Source organism: Anabrus simplex, chromosome 7, assembly GCF_040414725.1.
Source record: "Anabrus simplex isolate iqAnaSimp1 chromosome 7, ASM4041472v1, whole genome shotgun sequence".
Lineage (NCBI taxonomy): Eukaryota > Metazoa > Arthropoda > Insecta > Orthoptera > Tettigoniidae > Anabrus > Anabrus simplex.
In genome coordinates, this window is record NC_090271.1 from 235,210,078 (window position 1) to 235,232,727 (window position 22,650).

At 37.5% G+C, this 22,650-nt stretch overlaps 1 protein-coding gene across 1 annotated transcript in view; it reads right to left on the bottom strand.

The window, feature by feature from the left end:
• Window positions 1–238: 238 nt before the first annotated feature.
• LOC136877074 (protein Skeletor, isoforms B/C) overlaps window positions 239–22,650 on the bottom strand; it is a 421,284-nt gene continuing 398,872 nt past the window's right edge. The window contains exons 11-14 of the mRNA XM_067150891.2: window positions 14,038–14,136; window positions 13,804–13,959; window positions 7,794–7,957; window positions 239–868 (exon numbers count right to left, since the gene is read on the bottom strand). Coding sequence (XP_067006992.1) covers window positions 725–868; window positions 7,794–7,957; window positions 13,804–13,959; window positions 14,038–14,136 — 563 coding nt within the window. The 3' untranslated portion in view covers window positions 239–724. The remainder of the gene's footprint in view (window positions 869–7,793; window positions 7,958–13,803; window positions 13,960–14,037; window positions 14,137–22,650) is intronic.

Consider the following 22,650-nt stretch of genomic DNA (forward strand, 5'->3'; position numbering starts at 1 on the left):
CCTTGAAATCTGTTGTTTAATAACTATACATTTTGAACCATTATATTTCATAATGGGATGAATTATCTCCTTTAGGAGTAAAAGATCTTCAGCTAACTCAGAATTTAGCATAACATTCCTAAAATCTTAATAGAAAAGATAAATATAATTTATCAAAAGCAACTGATATTTTTGAAAATATTAATGTATGTATATGTATATGTATATGTATATGTATATGTATATGTATATGTATATGTATATGTGTATGTATATGTATATGTATATATGATGAGGATATGCTTTTCAAACAGATAAAGGTAAATGAACATTTTTACATGGTAGAGGTGTGTGAACTTGAATGTCTTCCCAATGTGGCATTTCATTGCTAATCTTACATCATGTTTCTTGAAGATGGAATTGTGCAGAGAGTCTTACATCACTAGATTAAGTAAGTGAAGTCATAGCTTTCATAGCTTCCTAGTATCACTTATTGTCGAAGTTCACATGTTTTCCAAGCAGTCTTAATGTTCAAGTTTCTGATGAGACTGCCGTATTCAGCAGCCATCTGACGTTATTGTCATGTCGATCACAATCATGTAAATAAAGGAGATAGGCTGTGTTTCATTAAATGTGATTTTACAATTGAATACAGAGAAAGTGAATGAGTTCAGAAAGTAAGCACATCAATGAAACACAGCACAGGTTTATGGAGGCCCACTTATCTGCAGAGCTGCAGGAATCTTCATCTGATGAGGAAGGCCAAGAGGGCTAAAGGCAGCAGTATGCTGGCTTGGAAGGATGCCGCGCTGTTCATACCATTCCTGCGGGATCTATAACCCATGTCAACAACATGGATTTTCCAACCAAGGTTGTTGTGAGTATAACACTGTTGAAAAGAAATAGTAAGTATAATAAAAGAATGTACAAAGTACTTTGAACAAATAAGAACTAAGTGTTATAGCATCTCGACTCAAACACATATTTAAAGTCAGTTTTCCTTTCTTGTTTATGTAATCGGTAACAGCTTTTTCCCCTTAAAACAAGATTTACAAACATTGTGCATATTGTTAAACATAGTATCAAAGCAGTACATATAAAGTGGTTCTCCTTCTCTGTTGATCATTTGATTTGAGTATTGTGAAATTTGGACTATGTTTTAATCCTATTTGTAATGTTGTGCCATACAGTTCTATATTCCACCATTCTAATGCACTATGGATATGTGTAGCAAACTGGTTATCTAGTGAAAAATGAAAATCCACAGCCTGTTTCCAGTCATCTGACCAGGTCAGGAATGGAATGAATGGAACCCCCATCTAGCGGCGAGGATAAGAATTGTGCCAGCCGCCGAAGCCTGTCGCACTCCTCTGGGGCAATGATTAATGACAAGGGACCTGGAAAATTTGTATTTGCAATAAATGCAAATTTTTGAATCTTGTACTGAATCCAAGCCTACGGTAATTCTAATATGGAATAAAATAATTTTTACGCATAAATAGAAGTGCGACAAAATGCGAATTGTGACCCAAAATGCAAAATTAGTATGAATATGTGATTTTGGTGCAAATTCTGCAAAAGTGTGCTATTTTACTGGCAAAAACAACGTATTTCGGCAAAATCATCAGAAATACTCAAAATATGATGCATGATCCTTTCGACTGTTCTGATTGATGAAGAAAAGTAGCTGATCGATTGCTTTTTGCTGACTTTAATCAATATTTACAATGGGAATAGCAAGGAGAATAAGATCTGTATTGATTATTACCGAAATGTAAGTTTAGTGTCATGGAAATAACGAAACAGACATAACGTTCTTTTCCTGTTGTTCAAGAGTAGAAAGTCGAGCGATCGTTTAGGTTATGGGGTGCACGACAAAAACTACACACAAAAGGGCGAAGTAATATGGAAAGGATGGTTTATATGCCACAGATTCAGCGACAGTGTTTTGCAAGTATTGTAATTGCCGAATTGGGTGGGAAAAAAAGATAGCATTGTGAAACATGTTAAATCTGAAAAACACGTGGGTAAGCGACATGATAAAGGAAGTTCAATCCCTGCTGCTAATACATCTCAAAGAAAGCTATCTTCTGTACTTATGCAGTTAGATAGTTGTAAACGACGAAAAATTTCCAGAGATAACTTCTCAAAATGCACAGTTGAAGTATTTGCCAAAGCAAATATACCTCTGGAAAAGCTGGAAAGCAAAAAGCTAAGAGCCTGGATTACTGAGTTTTCAAATGAAGAGCTGCCATGTGTGAGAGCTCTACATGAAGTATATTTACCGGGTAAGTTTTGATTTCATTGATTGGGTACAGTTTAGGTTTTATGACATCGAAACCACATGCAAAATTGAAGGAGACCAAATTTGAGTGCGGTTTCCATATCGAACTATCTTACCCGTACGCAATTGATCCAGTAATTTTAAATTATATTGTTATAATTTGAAGTCTTTCTTCCTTTCTAGAAGTTGAATCTGACCACCAGAAAAGAACAGCAGAGGCTGTAGTGGGGAAGAACATCAACATACTCTGTGATGAAACTACAGATAGAATGGGCCATTGTCTTTTTATCATCATATTCCAAATCTCAGCCGGATTGGAAAGAGAACTGCACGTTGTTTCTGTGAAATATCTTGATGCAGGAAATACTACAAACTGCTCTCATGCTGTTTTAGAAGCTCTGCACCGTTATAATGTACCATATGATACAGTTAAAGTGTTTGTTAGTGACAGTGCCTCGTACAAGACCCGGTGTTATGAAACATTAAGTGTGGTCATAGGGGATCATTTAATGCATGTACAGTGCTGGGCACATAAGATCAGCTTGATTGGCAATAGTTAGGTCACAGTGATGACAGATTTAAATCATGTGGTTGCGATGGTAAAGTCTGCATTTTTGAACACAAGAAAACGAAAATATAATTTTTTACAATTCTTAACATCAAAGTATGGAGCTTCAAAGGAAGCAAAGCTTTTTCCTGCACCTGTCACCCGATGGAATAGCTGGTTTCAGGCTGTCTTCTATTTGAGTGCTTACTGTACTGATGTTGTTACATTTTTCAAGATGTCTGACATGAAAGACATCAACAACTGTGGTATTAAGTACCTGACTGATCTGAGTGACCGAGAAGTGAATAGGCTTCACTCCCACATGGTTTTTGTCACAGATCATGCAGCTGGATTGGTTGACCTCCTTACTAAACTTGAAGGGTCTCTGTATCCTACCTTTCATCTTCCTTATCCCAAACTGCATAACCTTGACGCCAGTTTTACCATCATTTGTGAGGGGAATTTTTCTGTGGCAACTAATGATGCTTTGATTAAGCTCACTCCTCTACAGCAGACTGCATATAGAGACACATTTGTCAAAGCTGCTCATTCTTCACAGTGCATGCTAGCCACATTGAAAGCTAAAGACCCCAACCATAAGCATTTTGTGTCAATTTCTCAGGCTTTATATCCAAAAGATACAATTTTGAATAACACTGATAAATTAGATGAGCTTGAGAAATTGTTTGGAGTAACAGATCTCTCACAAAACGATATCTGGTCTGGTTACTGTTCTCTGAAACATGCAATTCAAACCCAGATGAAAGAAAGTGAAAAATGTGACATCATGCTTGCATTAACTGCATTTTGGACAGAGTTCAGCATATTTGCTAAATACTGTCTTGAGTTGTTATGGACCCCAACGAACAATGTAGATAGCGAACGCGTGTTGTCTCATTACAACACAGTGGTTACAGACAGACGGTGCAATATGAAAGAAAGCAATGCCGAAGTACTGACAATGCTTTCGTTTGAACAATGAATTTGTATTGTGTGTGAACCAAGGACAATAATTGCACTTCATAAACTTGGAATCATTAAAATTTAAAAAAAACAAAACATGTGATTATTATAACTTTGTAAATAGATGCTAATTTTGGAAAAATAGATGCTAATTTTGGAAAAAATAGATGCTAATTTTGAAACAAAATGCTAATTTTTCAGGTCCCTATTAATGACTGACAGATGAAATGAAATGATATTGGAGAGTGTTGCTGGAATGAAAGGTGACAGCGAAAGCCAGAGTACCCGAGAAAAACCTGTCCCACCTCCGCTTTGTCCAGCACAAATCTCACATGGAGTGACCGGGATTTGAACCACGGAACTCAGCGGTGAGAGGCTGGCACGCTGCCACCTGAGCCACGGAGGCTTCTGGTTATCTAGTATGAATAAATAATCATAAATATGCTGATGATCTTAACTGATTTAAAAAAGTCCTATTATAGTATCGCCAAAACGAAGGTATGGGAAGGCTGTTTCAGAAAGGTATTAGAAAAGAAGTATTATTAAAGGTAGAAGTAATGTATTTTATATGCTCTGTTGCTGTATTAAGATGCAAGAGGCCAAAACAGGATGGTTTGAAATGTTCGAAATGTGATGGTTGACAGTGTAAAGGCAACACATGCAACCTACAAAGGTATAAGAAAGAATAAAACAGGATTGTCAATCGAATTGTGATTTGTAGCAAGAGTGAGAAGGAGAAGCTCAGCATTCAGTTTAGAGAAAACACAGTTAGGTATTGCAGTACCAAGAAAACATAGTTTTTCAAACCAGATTTTTTAATTTTTACGTTTTGCTTTACGCCACACCAACACAGATAGGTTTTATGGTGACAATGGGATAGGCTTAGGAGTGGCAAGGAAGCATCCATGGCCTTAATTAAGGTACAGCCCCAGCATTTGCCTGGTGTGAAAATGGTAAACCATGGGAAACCATCTTCTGGGCTGCCAAACTTGGTGTTCGAACTCACTATCCCCTGGATGCAAGCTCACAGCTGTGTGCCTTTAATCACAAGGCCATTTTGCCTGGTCAAACCAGAATAAAAAATTAAAGTACTTAGAGAGTGAATTGATGGTACGATGTAGCAAACCAAGAGGACTGAACCAAGTGATTGTGTGAGGGGATTGCTTTCTCTTCCTGGGGCAGCTGCCTGAATGATCTTTCTGACAGGCCTGAAACACTGCTCTGAAGTCTCGTTGGTCTGTGGCCAATTTTGTTCAGAAGTGGTGAAGAAACATGGCATACTCACAACCACTGAACAGTACTCAGTTATCAGACTTGAAAAAATAAGGTGCTCCAAACTGTTAAACCATTTCCTGAGAACTTTCGGGGTTGGAGCAGATGAAGTTGAAGGAACTGTCTCAACCAGAGGAAAGTGGAAGTACTCATCCATAGCTATGAACACATGATATCTGGAAAAGGGCAAACAAATTCGACAGAAAGTTCGGACTAAGCTAGAGAAGGAAGTGGTCCAGCCCTTAAGCAAGCCTCTATTTGAGAATCCATCTCAGAAAACCAGCAGTGAGATTGCATCCATTTGCTTGGGTTAGTGACACTGTTCCATATGAGACCTGGTAGCTGTGGACGCTGGCAATAAAAAGAAGCAAGCAGTCTACGTTAACACTAACCATCACATCAGGCTTCACAGTCTGGTCCAGAATGACCTCATCTTGTTGAAACAGACTCCTGTCAACATGTTTACACTTCCCTATGACCCCAAACTTATAAAGTGATTTCTCTTAATGGAAACCAAGTTACCTCAAAAAGGGTGAGAGATGCATCAACAAGAATTTGTGTTTCTTCAAGAAGATTCTGAAAGAAGAGTTGACATATTGGTGGGGTAAGAACTTATTTCAATTCAACAAGACATCCCCCACCATGCTCTGAAATAGAGATGCATTTACATCTCTGACAAAACTATGTTCAACCTCAGCTAAAGAGATCCTCAAGACAAACAAAACTTCCAGGCTGGCTTAAAGGTTATGTGTTATCTCATTAGGGATGGATGTAGTAATGTGATTGACTTGTGGACACTTGGCAACAGTATATTAAGGGAACTGTGTCTTATTGATTAGGAATCTTGTTTTCTTATTTGTAATATTACTGTAGCAACCATTCATCACCTTAACAATTCCTGCAAAACAGATGAAACATCTTGTGAAACCTTACTTGTATGTCCTCCCCAAAATAACTGGTTCAATAGAAGGCAGTTTGTGTTTAGGAAAGGTTATTCCACTGAAGCTCAACTTGTAGGATTCCAGTAAGATATAGCAGATATCTTGGATTCAGGAGGTCAAATGGATTGTATCACGATTGACGTATCTAAGGCATTTGATGGGGTAGATCATGGGAGACTACTGGCAAAAATGAGTGCAATTGGACTAGACAAAAGAGTGACTTAATGAGTGGCTATATTTCTAGAAAATAGGATTAGGGTAGGCGACGTTTTATCTGACCCTGTAATTATTAAAAGAGGAATTCCTCAGGGCAGTATTATTGGACCTTTATGTTTTCTTATATATATAAATGATATGAGTAAAGAAGTGGAATCAGAGATAAGGCTTGTTGTGGATGATGTTATTCTGTATTGAGTAATAAATAAGTTACAAGATTGTGAGAAACTGCAAAGTTACCTCGATAATGTTATGAGATAGACAGTAGGCAATGGTATGATAATAAATGGGGTTGAAAGTCAGGTTGTGAGTTACACAAATAGGAAATGTCCTCTGAGTTTAATTACTGCGTTGATGGGGTGAAAGTTCCTTTTGGAGATCATTGTAAGTACTTAGGTGTTAATATAAGGAAAGATCTTCATTGGGGTAATCTCATAAATGGGATTGTAAATAAAGGGTACAGATCTCTGCACATGGTTATGAGGGTATTTAGGGGTTGTAGTAAGGTTGTAAAGGAGAGGGCATATGAGTCTCTGGTAAGACCCCAACTGGAGTATGGTTCCAGTGTTCCAGCGTGGTGCCTAATGGACTAGACAAAGGAGTGACTGAATGGATGGCTACATTACTACAAAACAGAACTCAGAGAATTATAGTAGGTAAAACATTATTATGATCCTGTAATGATTAGAAGGGTAGTTCTGCAAGGTGGTAGTTTTGGACCTTTATGTTTTCTTACATATACAAATTACAGTATACATGTGTAAAGCACTGGAATCACAAATAAGATTTTTTGTGGATGTCATATTGTATAGAGTAATAAACAAGTTACAGAATTGTGAACAAATCTAAAAAGACCTTAACGAAGTTGTGAGATGGACAGGAGACAATGTTATGATGGTAAATGGGGTGACAAGCCAGGTTGTGAGTTTCACCCATATGAAAAGTCCCCTCACTTTTAATTATTGTGTGGACAGAGTGAATGTACCTCACGTGGAATGCTGGTGTTAATATAAGGAAACATTAAATGAGGCTGTAAATAAAGGTTACAGATCTTTTCCTATAGTTACGAGGGTTTTTAAGGTTTGTAGTAAGGATGTAAAGGAGAGGGCAATTAGGGACTGGTAAGACACCATTACAATATGGTTCCAGTGTATTGGACCCATACCAGATTACTTGATTCAAGAACTGTAAAAGATCAAAAGGGAAGCAGCACAATTTGTTCGGGGTGATTTCTAACAAAAGAGTTGTGTTATGAAAATGTTGCAATCTTTTGGGCTGGGAAGACTTGGGAGTAAGGAGATAAACAGCTCAACTAATCCCGTTTGGAGCTATCAGTAAAAGGATGGCATAGAATGACATTAGTAGACAAATAGGCTTGAGCGTAGTTTTTAAAAGTAGGAAAAATTATAATATGAAGATAAAGATGGAATTCAATAGGACAAATATTCATTTATATGAATATGATTTAGGGACTGGAATAATTTACAACAGAGAAGTATGATAAATTTCTAAGTCCTTTGAAATCATTTAAGAAAAGACTAGATAAACAACTGATAGGGAAAACCATAGAAGCCTACACTAGTATAGTTACCTGATAATAGACGAGGTCTGGTGTCTCTTGAGCGACGGTCCAGTTGAGGTAGGCGGGTTCACCTTCATCACAAACGAGGCGCAGAGTGGTGAGATACTCACTAAATGTTTCTATCTCAGCCGAACGGTCAATTGTTTTGTGGGTCCACTCACAGTACCGGCCAGCTGCGATACAGTAAGAACACATGAATTACATAATCTTTTGAGATAAATTAAAATTGTTTATTTTCAAGACAACTATCATGAGAAGTTTCTTTGTTAGAAAAGTATTCTAAAATGTCACAATTACTTGCATAAAAAGGAAATTACTTGTAAAGTTATGAGAAAATATTGCTCTGTTTTATTGCAATATTCTGGAGAATATGTGAACAATTTATTATTTTAAATCCTCTACTGTGAGTGGGGTCAGTAGAATACTAAAAGGGAGGCCCAGGAAATTCTCAACTTGAGAATGTAGATTGGCATAGTTAAGTCTGGCATTACTTCCACCTCATTTGTGCCAGTTTGCTCAGAACCAGGCCTTTTCTCTCCTCATTTTAATAAAGACTCACAACATTCATTACCACCACAATTAAGACATACTTTATACTGTACAGCCTTGATTATCTGTAGATTGAGCATAGCAAACTGGCTACTTGAGACTGAGACTGACTTCAATATTTTGGGGTCTCTTCAGAGGCTAATTTAGTGTTTTGGCCTGACATCACATGATTTTTCATGTGAATATTCCAGCTTGAGATTCACCAAATTTAAAATTTTGACTGTCTGAGTGAAAATCTAGCAGCAAAGCCTCTAAGTCCCTCAGTCTTTTCTTACAAGGTGAAGTGTTTACAGTAATTGATGTTTGATCATGTTCACATCAATAAAGGAAATTGTGTTTAAGAAGATCGAAGTAATGAGATTCATACATAAAATTATTTCAGGATAGGGGTAGTTTTGATAAGTCTTTCTCAATGTATACCAATGGAATATTTATTCTGATGCATTGCAAATTTTGGTACACATAAGTTCATGGTGTGGGTTACTGTAGTCACATCCTAGTTCATGAACCATGTTCATGAGATATCAAATTATATTTTCAAATTATTTACCAATATGACCATCCCTCTAATGCTTAAATAACCTGTTCACATTGTTTTCAACTCCCCTAAATATACATATAATCTAGCTGTTGTACCTGGTGCTGCCCAGGCACTTTTATGAATGTTTACTTTTAAGAATTTTATTACCTGTTAATTATGTGTAAAGCGAATTTGTCTGAGAATTGTGTCAGTGTATTCACCATGTGAGGGTGCAGATGAGGATGAAGTTGACAAGTTTTATGAAGCATTGAGTGACATCGTGGTCAGGGTCAACAGCAAGGATAGAATAGTGCTAATGGGCGATTTCAGTGCGAGAATTGGAAATAGAACTGAAGGATACGAAAGGGTTATTAGTAAAAGTGGGGAAGATATGGAAGCTAATAGGAATGAGAAGTGTTTACTGGATTTTTGTGCTAGTATGGGTTTAGCAGTTACAAATACATTCTTCAAGCATAAGGCTATTTACTGCTTCACATGGGAGGGTACGGATACCAGATCCATAATAGACTATATCTTAACTGACTTCAAATTCAGGAAAGCTTTTAGGAATGTATGGGATTTCCGGTGATTTTTCAATGAAATGGATCACTGTCTGATCTGTAGTTAATGAAGTATCTCTAGGTCTAGGATAGAGAAAGTGAAATCTGTCTACAAACGAATAAGGGTAGAAAATCTCCAGGATGAGGAAATTAGACAGAAGTACATGGATATGATTAGTGAGAAGTTCCGAACAGTGGACACTAGGCAGGTTCAGGATATAGAAAGAGAATGGGTGGGATACAGGGATGCTGTAGTAGAAACAACAAGGGAATGCCTAGGAACAACTGTGTGTAAAGATGGGGAAAAGCGAACATCTTGGTGGAATGATGAAGTGAGAGCAGCTTGTAAACGTAAAAAGAAGGCATATCAGAAATGCCTCCAAACAAGGGCTGAATCAAAAAGGAAATTGTATGTAGATGAAGGAAACTGTGTGAAACAAATAGTTGTTGAATCCAAAAAGAAGTCTTGGGAATATTTTGTTAAAAACCTGGAAAGGCTAGGTTAAGCAGCAGGGAAACCTGTCTGGACAGTAATAAAGAATCTTAGGAAGGGAGGGAAAAAGGAAATGAATAGTGTTTTGGGTAATTCAGGTGAACAGGGAATCACTGGACAGGTGGAAGGAATGTTTTGAAAATCTTCTCAACATAAAAGGAAATCTTCCTGGTGACATCACGAACAACGGAGCTCGTGGGAGGAGGAAAATTATGTTGGTGAAATTACGCTTGAGGAAGTGGAAAGGATGGGGAATAATTCCATTGTCATAAAGCAGCAGGAATAGATGAAATTAGACCTGAAATGGTGAAGTATAGTGGAAAGCAGGGATGAAATAGTTTCATACAGTAATAAGATTAGCATGGAGTGTTGGTAAGGTACCTTCAGATTGGACAAAAGCAGTAATTGCACCTATCTATAAGCAAGGGAACAGGAAGGATTGCAACAACTATCAAGGTATATCATCGACAAGGTTGTAATCTTTCACATTTGGTGTTCGTAGTTCACATGGATCATCTGCTGAAAGGTATAAAGTGGCAGGGAGGTTTTCAGTTAGGTGGAAATGTAGTAAGCAATCTGGCCTATGCTGACAACTTGGTCTCAATGGCAGACTGTGCCAAAAACCTGCAGTCTAATATCTTGGAACTTGAAAATAGGTGCGATGAGTATGGTATGAAGACTAAATTGATGTCAGTCGGTAAGAAATCCAAGAGAATTGAATATCAGACTGGTGATAGGAAATACAGATACAGATCTAGAGGAATGCCTTGAATATCTGGAAAGGCATATACAGGACAAATAAGTTGTGATTATAGGAGACATGAATGCCCAAGTAGGTCAGGAAAGAAAAGGAGATGGAACAGGTAGATAATTTGAAGTATATAGGATGTGGGTCCTCCCAGGATGGTAGTATAGTAAGTGAGATTGAATCAAGTGTAGTAAAGCTAATGCAGAGAGCTTGCAGTTGTGAAGTCAGCTCCCGGACAAAACTATCACTACATCGGTTTGTTTTCAGACCAACTTTGCTTTATGGGAGTAAAAATTGGGTGGACTCAGGACATCTTATTCATAAGTTGGAAGAAACAGACATAAAAGTAGCAAGAATGATTGCTGGTACAAACAGGTGGGAACAATGGGAGGAGGGTACTTGGAATGAGGAGATAAAGGCTAAGTTAGGAATGAACTTGATGGATGAAGCTGTACGCATAAACCAATGAAGGTTTGAAAATTGTGGTTTTTATGCAAAACTCAACATCTACAGGAACAAATATTTACAAAATTCTTTTCAAAGATCATTTTTCACATTGAAAAATTAGTAGATTGGCTTGTTTGGATACTCAACACCATTATTATTCTCACTTCATTCTGAGCAACCTTGCAACACTGCAGAATAGAACAGTTTTGCCTCCTCGGATGATGAATCAAAATATTTCAAAAGTTTCTTAACATCCTCACTTTTCTTAACATTGATGTGTTTTGATAATTTGATAGACAATACCTTGTCATACTTCTGAAGTTGGCTGTGCCACTTTTCAAAACCTTAACAACAACAGGATCTTGAGAAAAATATATATAGATTAACAAAATTGTTTTGAAACAAAACAAACACAAACACTTAAATAAAATTAATAGCACAGATTGAGACTTGAAACTGGTGTTACAGAATAATTCAAGGAAACAGGAAATACGGATACGGATCTAGAGGAATAGCTTAAATATCTGGAAAGGCATATACAGGACAAATAAGTTGTGATTATAGGAGACATGAAAGCCAAAGTAGGTCAGGAAAGAAAAGGAGATGAAGAGATTATAGGACCATTTGTATATGGGAAGAGAAAAAAGGCTGGAGATATTTTGGTAGAAGAAATGAGATGATTATTGTGAACACATGGTTTAAAAAGAAAAACAGTCAGAAGATAGCAAGGTATAGTTGCGATAACAAAATCAAAACTCTGATAGATTACATTTTGGTCTAGAAAGGTAACAGGAAAATGTTGTTAGATGTATCAGCCCTCCCAAGTGAATCTTTTGAAGGAGATCACAGAGTTGTGATAGCTAAGTTAAAGATGGGAAAGATACAAAAGATGACTGAGATTAGGCAGATAAAGCTAAGGGTGTGGAAATTTCAGAAGAAGGAAATAAATGAAGAGTTCCAGACACACATTAAAATAAGTATACCTAAGGAAGACATCGGAAGGATCGAAGAAGAATGTAGGTACTTTAAAACAGTCATGGTGGAATCTGCAGAAAAAACCTGTGGAAGAATATCAGGAAGGAAGAAAGACTAAGAAATTTCCTGGTGAAATGACAGGGTAAAAGATATAGTTAAACAGAAGAAACAAGCTTGGAAAAGATGGCTGAGAAACAGAACAACAGAATGCAAAACAGAATACAGGCAATGCAAGAAGGAGTGCTCCAAGGTGGTTCAAGAAGAAAAAAAGAAATGCTGGCAAAAATTCACTAAATCTCTGCAAGAAGATACAACTGGAAGCAAAAAGATCTTATTCCAGTGGGTAAAAAGGAAGAAAAACCCAGGTGAAGGTGCTAACTTCATTAAAAATGAACAGGAGGAAGTGATAACACAGAAGCAGGATATATATTGCAGAGGTGGGGAAAATAATTTGAACAGCTTTACAATGTGCAAATACCTCAGTAAGAGGAGAAATCAAAGAACCAGATTTAGTGGAGATGGAAGATAAGGAAAATGAGGTGCCCATGGCAGAGATTGAGTGGACCACTAAAAGAATAAGACGAGGCAAGGCAGCTGGAATTGACGAGGTCACCATAGAAATGATAATAGCAGCAGTGGTCTACAGTGGTTGTATAGACTCTTCAGAGTGATATGGAGAAAAAAGACTGTTCTAAAAGGTGGACAAAAGGGGTCATTATACCAATTTTCAAGAAAGGAGACAGGAAGGAATGTGAAAATTACACAGAAGTGACACTGATACCTCATACAGCTAAGATCCTTGAAATAATCTTTGATAAACAAATAAGAGACAGAATAGAGGGAAAATTGGCAGAACACCAGTATGGATTCAGAAGAGGCAGGTCCACATATGACCCAATACTGTCTTTACATTGCATCAAATGATGGAAAGGTATTGGGAATATGGAAAGGACATGGTAGTAACTTTTCTAGACATTGAAAAGGCATATGACAGTATTTGGCATGGAAAACATTGACAGAGGCACAGATTGGGAATTAAACAATGCAGATGGTGATAGCATTGTATCAAAATCGCAAAAGCTGTGTTAGAACCAAAGTGGGTCAAACTGAATGGTTCAGAGTTTAGACAGGCTTAAGACAGCGAAGTGTATTGTCTCCCTTACTCTTCATTATCATCCTGGATAAAATTCTACCTTATATCAAGGAGAAGATGATCAGCGAGCAAGTAAAGTCTATTCTCTTTGCTGATGACATGGCTGATATTGAGTTTATTTTGTTTTTAGGCCATTGAGAATTGTTTGTACTAGAGATAAATCTACATAATAATTAGTACATAAATATTATGTGTGATCTGTTAGGTCTGTTTATTTGTGCAGTCTACGTTAGTGCTCAGCCGTCATTATGTGCACACTGCTGTCGAGTCAACACAGCTCTGACACAATTTGAAAGGAAGAATATGATGTGTAGAGCTGTAATTTCCTGCCAACTATATTTCCTTTTGAGAACTATATGAACCAAAATCTTACACTGCGGTATTGATCAATGCACATAGTATGTTTGTTTCATAGTAACAATGATGAAACCAGAGAATGCACACTGTACAGCTTGTTCTCCACAATAAATTACATAGCCTGTACAGTGTACCACCTTCAACCTCAGTGTGTTAAACAGAAACTATTCCTTAAGCTAACGATCTATGTAAATGTACCACCATAGTAACAACATACCAGCTGTTGGATAAGGATATCCCTCAGCATCATAGCCAACTCCTGCAAACACTCGTTGTTTCTTTTGTTCTGCCTCTGACTTTTGACCAAAACCACCTTCCTTACTATCTGTGATGTAGAAAGGATGATAGCGCGCTGGATTTGCGGTGTCACTACCTGTAAGACAAAAGATGGTTCAGTAAACTCTTACCAACAGAGATGCTATAACTTCTAGGAGATTTGATATTGTCTCACCTCCTTCGACTATGAAAGTGTAAGTCTGGCCTCTCTCGACATAGATCTCTGGGATAAGAAGATCATTGATGTACCAGGCAATTCCCCATGATGGCTGACCTGAAAATGGAATATTATTAGTATGGGTCTCTCCCTACCATGTCTGATTGGTGATGTGTCATGGGAAAAGTCAGAATGAAATGTTTTTAAGACATTTCATCTTCTAAAATATGTCCTCTTCTACTTCAATTAATTGCAAGTAATTTCTGAAATTTAACTTATGATTTATTTTCTTGTGTTAATCTGTAGTAGGAATGGCCCTATAGAACAGTTTTACGAAGTAACAAAGGCTATTTTTCTTAGATTATAGTTAAAACAAGGCTGCCATATGGTATCGTGTCTGGAAATACAAAGGAAACCAAGGGAATCCTTTGAGTATGTCATTTTTATTTGTCATCTTCAGCAATCAAGATTAGCAGGAACCTTCCAGTAACTCTATATACTACTGAATGCATGCACAATCAGTAGGTACCTCAGGACACATCAAGACTTGGAATTGGTCTACGATGGAAGAATGGAAAAGTGTTCAGAGGAAGAGAGTACAAGAGACCTACTGAATTCATTGACACTGTGACAAACAAACCTGATTGCTCCAACCCCACTGTGGATGGAAGTAGTAGAATATATCCATGGTATCCTCTGCCTGTTGTAAGAGGTGGCTGAAAGGGCGCTCAAGTGTGTGCTGGAGACCACGGTTACCCTAGCTGAGTTTGGCATTGCTTCCATTTATGTCAAGTTCCTCACTTTTACATTTTCTATCTGTTTTTCTTTTGCAGACATCTTCATTCTTAAAAGTCTCATGATAGATAGCATTCCATATTTCAAGAATCTTAGATAATGGATCTTATGGATCATCTCAATTAATTTTCAGTTGTTAAAGAGACTGTACGATAAGTTCACACTTAACTGGCACATCCTAACAATCCAAGAGGATCAAATATGGAGGCAACAATTGTAATAATGCTTCTCTTAGTAATTTTCTTAGGTGCTTTCTTCAAGTTTATTTGAAACTGAAATTAATCAGATTTAGGATGCCAAACAATACCTAATTTTTTAACAGCTTCATCCTTAGTGAGGTTATGAGGCTTTTTTCTCTCCTTCAGGGACATTGGCAAGGGCTGTGGACAATTTAATGTCCATTTTCTGAGATGGAAATGTGCACTGTCAACCATAGTATATAATTTATTCCTGACTGAAGCTCCTTAGCTTCTTTAACTGAGTTATTAGCTGTCAATAGGTCATCTATGTAAAGCAAGAATGGATAGTCTCTGATGCAATTCTCTGTGGTTAGTAACAAGTTGAACAAGGCATCTTGTGGCAAGAAAGGAGTCAGAACTAGTACCATATATAACAGTAGTAAGACTGTAGACCTTAATTTCTTCATCAGAAGATTCATGCCAGACATTTTTCTGAAGTGTTCTTTAGTTAGAATAAACTAACACACATCTGTACATCTTTGCAATATCAGCTGAAAGACCAATGAGGTACCGGTAAGTCCTGAATTTCAAACCAATATACGGTACAGCAAATTAGGCTGAATAGTGGAGTCAACCATTAACATAGAGTTGAATGATATTCCATTTGAAGATTTACAACTTCCAACAAACACAACACTGTTTCACTGTTTTGCTAGAATTCTTCAGCACACAATGATGGGGCGAGTACAGAGGGGTGCACAAAATGAGTCACCATTTGTTTCTTACATAATTTATCAGTCACATTAGATATCCCATTGAGCATCTCAACAGCAGTAGCAGTAGAGCATGGAGAAACAAATGAATTAAGAAATTATGCATAATTCACACTGCTAGGGGACTAGTGTTTACAACAATGGCCCACAAGGGAAGACTGACGTTACAGCAGTGATCAACAGTTGTGTTACTCTTTATGAAACAAAATGCTTTATTGTGACTCAGAAGCATTTTTGAAAACAGTTTAACACACGATGGACCCCTTGCAAGAGAAATTTGTATGAGAAGGAACAATATTGGAATTGAAGCGACCTCGACTGAAGCCTGTTTGTTTGCGAGAGAGTACTGAAGCAGTACGAGTTGCTATACAGAGAAACCCCAACAATCATCTAGAAAGGCAGCATTACAACTGGGAATATCAAGATGCTCCATCAACGGATTCTTAAAAATGAATGTGGCGGATGCTGTTGCTGTAATAACATCAGTAGCAGCTGGCTCTAAAGGGCAGAGGGGCACGTGCCCCTCCAGCAAAGGAACTATTATTGATGGTTTAAAAAATACTAACACCATGAATGATAATGCATTCAGTTTTAGGACTAGCCGCAGCATGCAGCTAGTGGGGAATGTTTTCATCTGACGCGAAGTTCGCTTCCTTTAACTTGCTGGCCGGTCATACTGAGTCTCTGCCCTTCTCTGGAGACACTTCCCTGAGTAAGTTTGGTTCGCGCCTGGGTAAAACCTACCACTTCTTAACACGCACAGAATGGGAGATTTGGGCTCTGATGAAGCCAGCCCCTGCTAACGGAAACACACGAAGGCTTATCGCCCCGAGTCCAATATGTGTTTCAAATGCAAGCATTGCAAATCTGTCGTCTGAGAAGCGTGTTATGTTGGCTAATGAAATTAGTCAATATCCTATCACATAATATTTAATGTGGTGTAGTGATAATTGAATCTGTCGTATATAGTGTGCGGATACAGCAGCTCATTTAAAATGAGAACAAGTGGGGCAATATAAAGGTGCCAATATCGGCAAGGGTTGTATAGAGGACACGAATGCTTGTGTGGCTGGGAGTCAAATACCTAACGAGTTTTTCTGTTTTCCATGCATGTCATTCGAACTACTTAGACAAAAGCTAGAGTAACAGATCTCAAACACTTAAAGGAAAATAATTAAAAACACGAAAATTCCTTACAACATATTAATTCATGCATGGAATAAGTTATAGGAGAATGGTGAATCAACTGGATTCTGCGTATCGCCAAACATAACGATCAGGTTAAGAAAAGCAGAGTATACATCTGTTTACTTGAGTAAGAACGCAAATTTGTAAAAAGTAATGCCCTTCCTCCAGTCTCCCTCAGCAGCCGCTACTGAATAACATATAGATTTTCATAGGTAATTTAATGTAGTTTTTTTGTACAATCATTTATTATAATGTACAATAGTTAGTTTTTAGTATTTGTGTACAGGCAATAGCCGTAACACACATGTTTTAATTTTTACGAAATCAAAAATTTTAACTTACGAGGGTTATCCAACAAGTAACAAACTTTTACAAAAAATAATATTATTTTTAAACGGCTATTGCCTGTACACAAATACTTAAAAACTAACTATTGTACATTATAATAAGTGATTGTACAAACTACATTAAATTACCTATGAAAATCTATATGTTATTACAGCAACAGCGTCCACTGCACTCACAGTATTACTATGAGTGCGGACGCTGTAAGACTTGCCTGACAGCTGAAAAAAGTTAAAGTCCATAACCTTGAAAATTTAAAAATTAATTATTTTCAATGTTTTTGAGTTTTTTTAACAGCATTATATCTGGACTCAGCTACAGGTTACCTATACTAGATGACCTCTGCACAGAAGCTCACTGATGAACACAAGCAGTAGAGACTACTGTTTGCTTGCTGGGCAGAGGATAGGCAACAAACTCTTAATAATGTTTGGTTTTCTGACGAGGAGCATTTTAATGTGGATGGTGAGGTTAACAATCAAATTGTATGCTTTTGGGCTACTGAAAATTCACAAGTGTTTCATGAACAATAACATCATGTTCCAAGGATTACAGTGTGGGCCGCAATTTCCAGTCATGGACTTAACCCATTCTTTTCCTTAAAAAAAGTTGTGAACAGTGAGCGTTATTTTAATATGCTCCCCAATAACTTCGTTCCACAGTTCTTGCTACTGTGGTGTCCTTCAGCATGCAGTAGTTCATGTAAGATGGAGCAAGGCCACATACCACAAATATTGTGTTGGATTTCTTACATGAGCAGTTGACTTGTGGGTCACTTCACTAAGGTTTCCAGGTTGTTTCAATGACAGACAGTGTTGGCCTTTTGACTTTTTTCTTTAGGCATACCTAAAGGAAAAGATTTTTCCAAAATGTCCACATGATATAAGGAGCTCAGAAGACTTATTATTCAAGCTTGCAGTGAAATCACGGAAGACATTTGCTGAAGGTAAATTGCTAACATCAGTATTGGTTTGAAGGCAGTTAAAAATCAAAATGGTGGCCATATTGAGCATATGTTGAGTTAGAACAATTATTTATAGTGTGTTTTTCATTGTAATATTTGTTTCTTTGAGTTTATGTTGACAATAAAGACTTTATTCAGCAACAAAATGGTGACTCATTTTGTGTGCCACCCTGTATAAACTTAATGAGTTAGAACTCTCAGGGATGCATTTTCCATGTGTCCCATTTCACTGTATTCATCTATATGAAATCTACATTCTTCTTCAAGTCTGGAAGTCTAGCAAACTTATTTTCAATGTTTTTGAGATTTTTCAACAGCATTATGTCTAGACTCAGCTACAGGTGACACTTGAGGACAAATTGGAAGTTCCCAGAATCATCTCAAGGCTTTCCTTCAGGAGTAAGAACTGGTAGATAAAGTTCTTCAGGAATGTGCTGTACAAAATGAAAACATTCCTTGAACTCAGTAACATTTTAAGTGCTGAGCAAAAATATGAATAATTAAAAAACTAGAAGCTTCATATCAATGATGTGATAAAGACAAATGTAAACCAATCTTAGCTGTAACTTAAGTAATTTCTAGGAAACAGCAATATTTTCCAAAATTAATTGTAACATTGTCTGCTCCAAATGCCACAGTCCAAGTTTCCTGAGAGCTTCAGTTATGCAGTTATAGATTCCAGTGATTCATTTGTTCCTCCAATAAAATGAGCAAATACTTTAGTCATTCACATCAGTTTTTGGATAGAAAATCTCACAATTAGAGGGAAAGATTTTCTGTTGCCTTTGTTTAATACATCTGTACTAATTGAAAAATAGCTGCCTCTGTGGATCAGTGTTAAGAGTGTCAGCCTCCGGATCCTAAGATAGCGGGTTCAAACCTGGCAGAGGTAGTTGGTTTTTTGAAGGGCGGAAGAAAGTCCCTTTGACACTCCATGCCGTAAGATGTCGGCATGTAAAAGATCTCTGGTGACACATTTGGTGTTTACCTGACAAAATTCATTAAATCTCAGCCATAAATGCCCAAGAGAGTTTCCGGTTTACTCAGTCTGCTATCTTGCGGGCCTAGAGTAAAACAGAATGTCGAAATTGATGAGCAGACAGCCAGATGGCATCAAATTGAAATGTCTACACATAGTAGCTGAGGCCATAGATTATTATTATTATTATTATTATTATTATTATTATTATTATTATTATTATTATTATTATTATTATTATAATTATTATTATTATTGTTATTATTATTATTATTATTATTATTATTATTATCATCATCATCATCATCTGTTTACCCTCCAGGTTCGGCTTTTCCCTCGGACTCAGTGAGGGATCCCACCTCTACCGCCTCAAGGGCAGTGTCCTGGAGCTTCAGACTCTTGGTCGAGGGATACAACTGGGGAGAATAACCAGTACCTCGCCCAGGCGGCCTCACCTGCTATGCTGAACAGGGGCCTTGTGAAGGGATGGGAAGATTGGAAGGAATAGGCAAGGAAGAGGGAAGGAAGCGGCCGTGGCCTTAAGTTAGGTACCATTCCAGCATTCGCCTGGAGGAGAAGTGGGAAACCACGGAAAACCACTTCTAGGATGGCTGAGGTGGGAATCGAACCCACCTCTACTCAGTTGACCTCCCGAGGCTGAGTGGACCCCGTTCCAGCCCTCGTACCACTTTTCAAATTTCGTGGCAGAGCCGGGAATTGAACCCGGGCCTCCGGGGGTGGCAGCTAATCACGCTAACCACTACACCACAGAGGCGGACATTATTATTATTATTATTATTATTATTATTATTATTATTATTATTATTATTATTATTATCATCATCATCATCATCATCAATATTATTATTATTTGAGAAAGGACATGGAGAATTTGTACATAATTTACTTACCACACTTCCAACTGAGTGTGGATAAAAATCATTTCATTTTTGTTTTTCCAAGTTGAACTTTAGGTGCCACTCAAGAATCTGTATGAAGAAGGCTGTCATGTTTGCTTCCATAATCAGGTGAGTTATAACTTGGTGGTGTTTTGTAGCTTTGACAGCTGCTAATTTCTCTTCCTCAGGACAATGACTGACCACATGTGAAGACCTTGAACTGTTAACAGCTGTTTCATGTTTCTAGTCTTAGCACATTGATTAAGAATCCTTATCATAAAATTTTACACTAAAATCTCGGGTGTAGTTTTGGTCCTTGTGTTCAGTGATCCATTTTTTGCAGTCATCTTCCTGAAGCTATACTTTATAAAAAACTTAGTTTCTCAATCATTTCTTCTTCTATGGAAGAGTTTTAGGTTCTTCAACAATAATTCCATCTCCTTCAGGATTGTCTGGTTGCGTATTTAAAGCAACACATACGTACATATCCCACGTCGTTCCATCTATACTATGAGTCGGCGAATGAAGCCCCTCCACCAACTTCTGTCTTTGTACTTTTCTCCTTTTTCAATGTTGTCCCAGTCCCCTCCTTGTTGCTGAATGTTGTTTTTCACCATGTCTGTATATCGCATTCTTGGCTGCCCTCTTGGTCTTGAATATTATAACTGCAGATCATACATTTTTCTGAGTATGCGATCAGGATCCATCCTTCGCATGTGATACCATTTGAGTCTATGCAGAGTTATGTTATCCTGCATTCTTCCAACCTGAGCCATGTCCCTGATGTTCTCATTACGAATTTTATCTTGTCTTGTATGGCAACCATCGCTCGGACAAATCTTATTTCAGCTGCCTGAATCCTTGCTTAATCCTTTTTCCTCATGGTCCAGGTCTCACTCCCATATGTCAAAATTGGCATTTAATAAGTCAGATAAATTGCTCGCTTGCATTTCAATGGTACTTTTGGGTTCCATATTTGGTCTCAGACAACTCTATACAATGTTCCTCCAGCTTGAATCCTGCTGGTAAGTTCCTCTTCAGTGGAGCCTGTTGCTGATATCTTGCTTCCTAGATATTTGAATTTGTTGGACATCTTGAGTTGTTTACCCTCTGTTTCAATGTAACCTTCAGGTTGACTATTTCTTCGCGTAACGAACACTTCATTTTTTTCCTGACTGAATCTTAGGCCGTACTCTTTAACTGTTCCTGTCCATGGAATTATTGTTGAAGAACCTAAAACTCCTCCATAGAAGAAGAAATGAGTGAGAAACTAAGTTTTTTATAAGGTATAGCTTCAGGAAGATGACTGCAAAAAATGGATCACTGAACACAAGCACCAAAACTACACCCGAGATTTTAGTGTCAAATTTTATGATAAGCATATTCTTAATCAATGTGCTAAGACTAGAAACATGAAATAGCTGTTAACAGTTCAAGGTCTTTATGAAATTTTTGAATGAAATTACATGTATAATTGGTTAGGAAAACACAACATGCCACATTTATAACAGTTTTATGTCCTCATTATTCCCAGCTTGCAAATAAAACTTCCCATAGCCTGCAAAAGATGCCTTCTATAAAACGTTTCCCTTCTGATTTAAAACTACCCTTCATCTAAAATATCAGTTATTTGCTGCAAGTTTTAATTTACCATCTAGACCAGGGATGGTGAATCTATGAAGCATGCCACTAGATGACACGTGAATACGACTTTGTGGCATGTGAGACAACACACTAACAAGTTTGAACATGCAATAAATAGGTCAAAATCTACCAACATAGCATATTTGACATTACGTTTTAATAAAGAAGCATGTCACAATTAATTCTAAGGCCATATTTTTTTTACAAATTTTATTAGCTTAAAGCAAAATTATATCTTATTCTTAAAATTGACCTGTTTTTTGAAATCTAATTTTCAGTGATGTTTGCAAAATAAAATCAAAAAACAATCAGTCAAATTAATTTATATGTAATGCAATCTAATATCTAAATGAAGTCAAATGAGGAGGTTGCATAATGATTTTAAAGGAAAATAACTGGTGGCACACTAGATGGTGAAAAGTAATGAAACCAAACCCCATGGCTCTACAGCCATTGAAGGGCCTTGGCCTACCAAGCGACTGCTGCTCAGCCCAAAGGCCTGCAGATTGCGAGATGTTGTGTGGTCAGCACGACGAATCCTCTCGGCCGTTATTCTTGGCTTTCTAGACCGGGGCCGCTATCTCACCATCAGATAGCTCCTCAATTCTAATCACGTAGGCTGAGTAGACCTCGAACCAGCCCTCAGATCCAGGTAAAAATCCCTGACCTGGCTGGGAATCGAACCCGGGGCCTACAGGTAAGAGGGAGGCACGCTACCCCTACACCACGGGGCTGGCAAAAAGTAATGAATAAGATCTTAATTGACACACTAGTTGGAAAAGGTTTGCCATCCCTAGTCTAGACACTGGGCTGAGAATAAAAATTGATTAAATACTGGCCGTACGGTAACCCCATTAGTTACAGG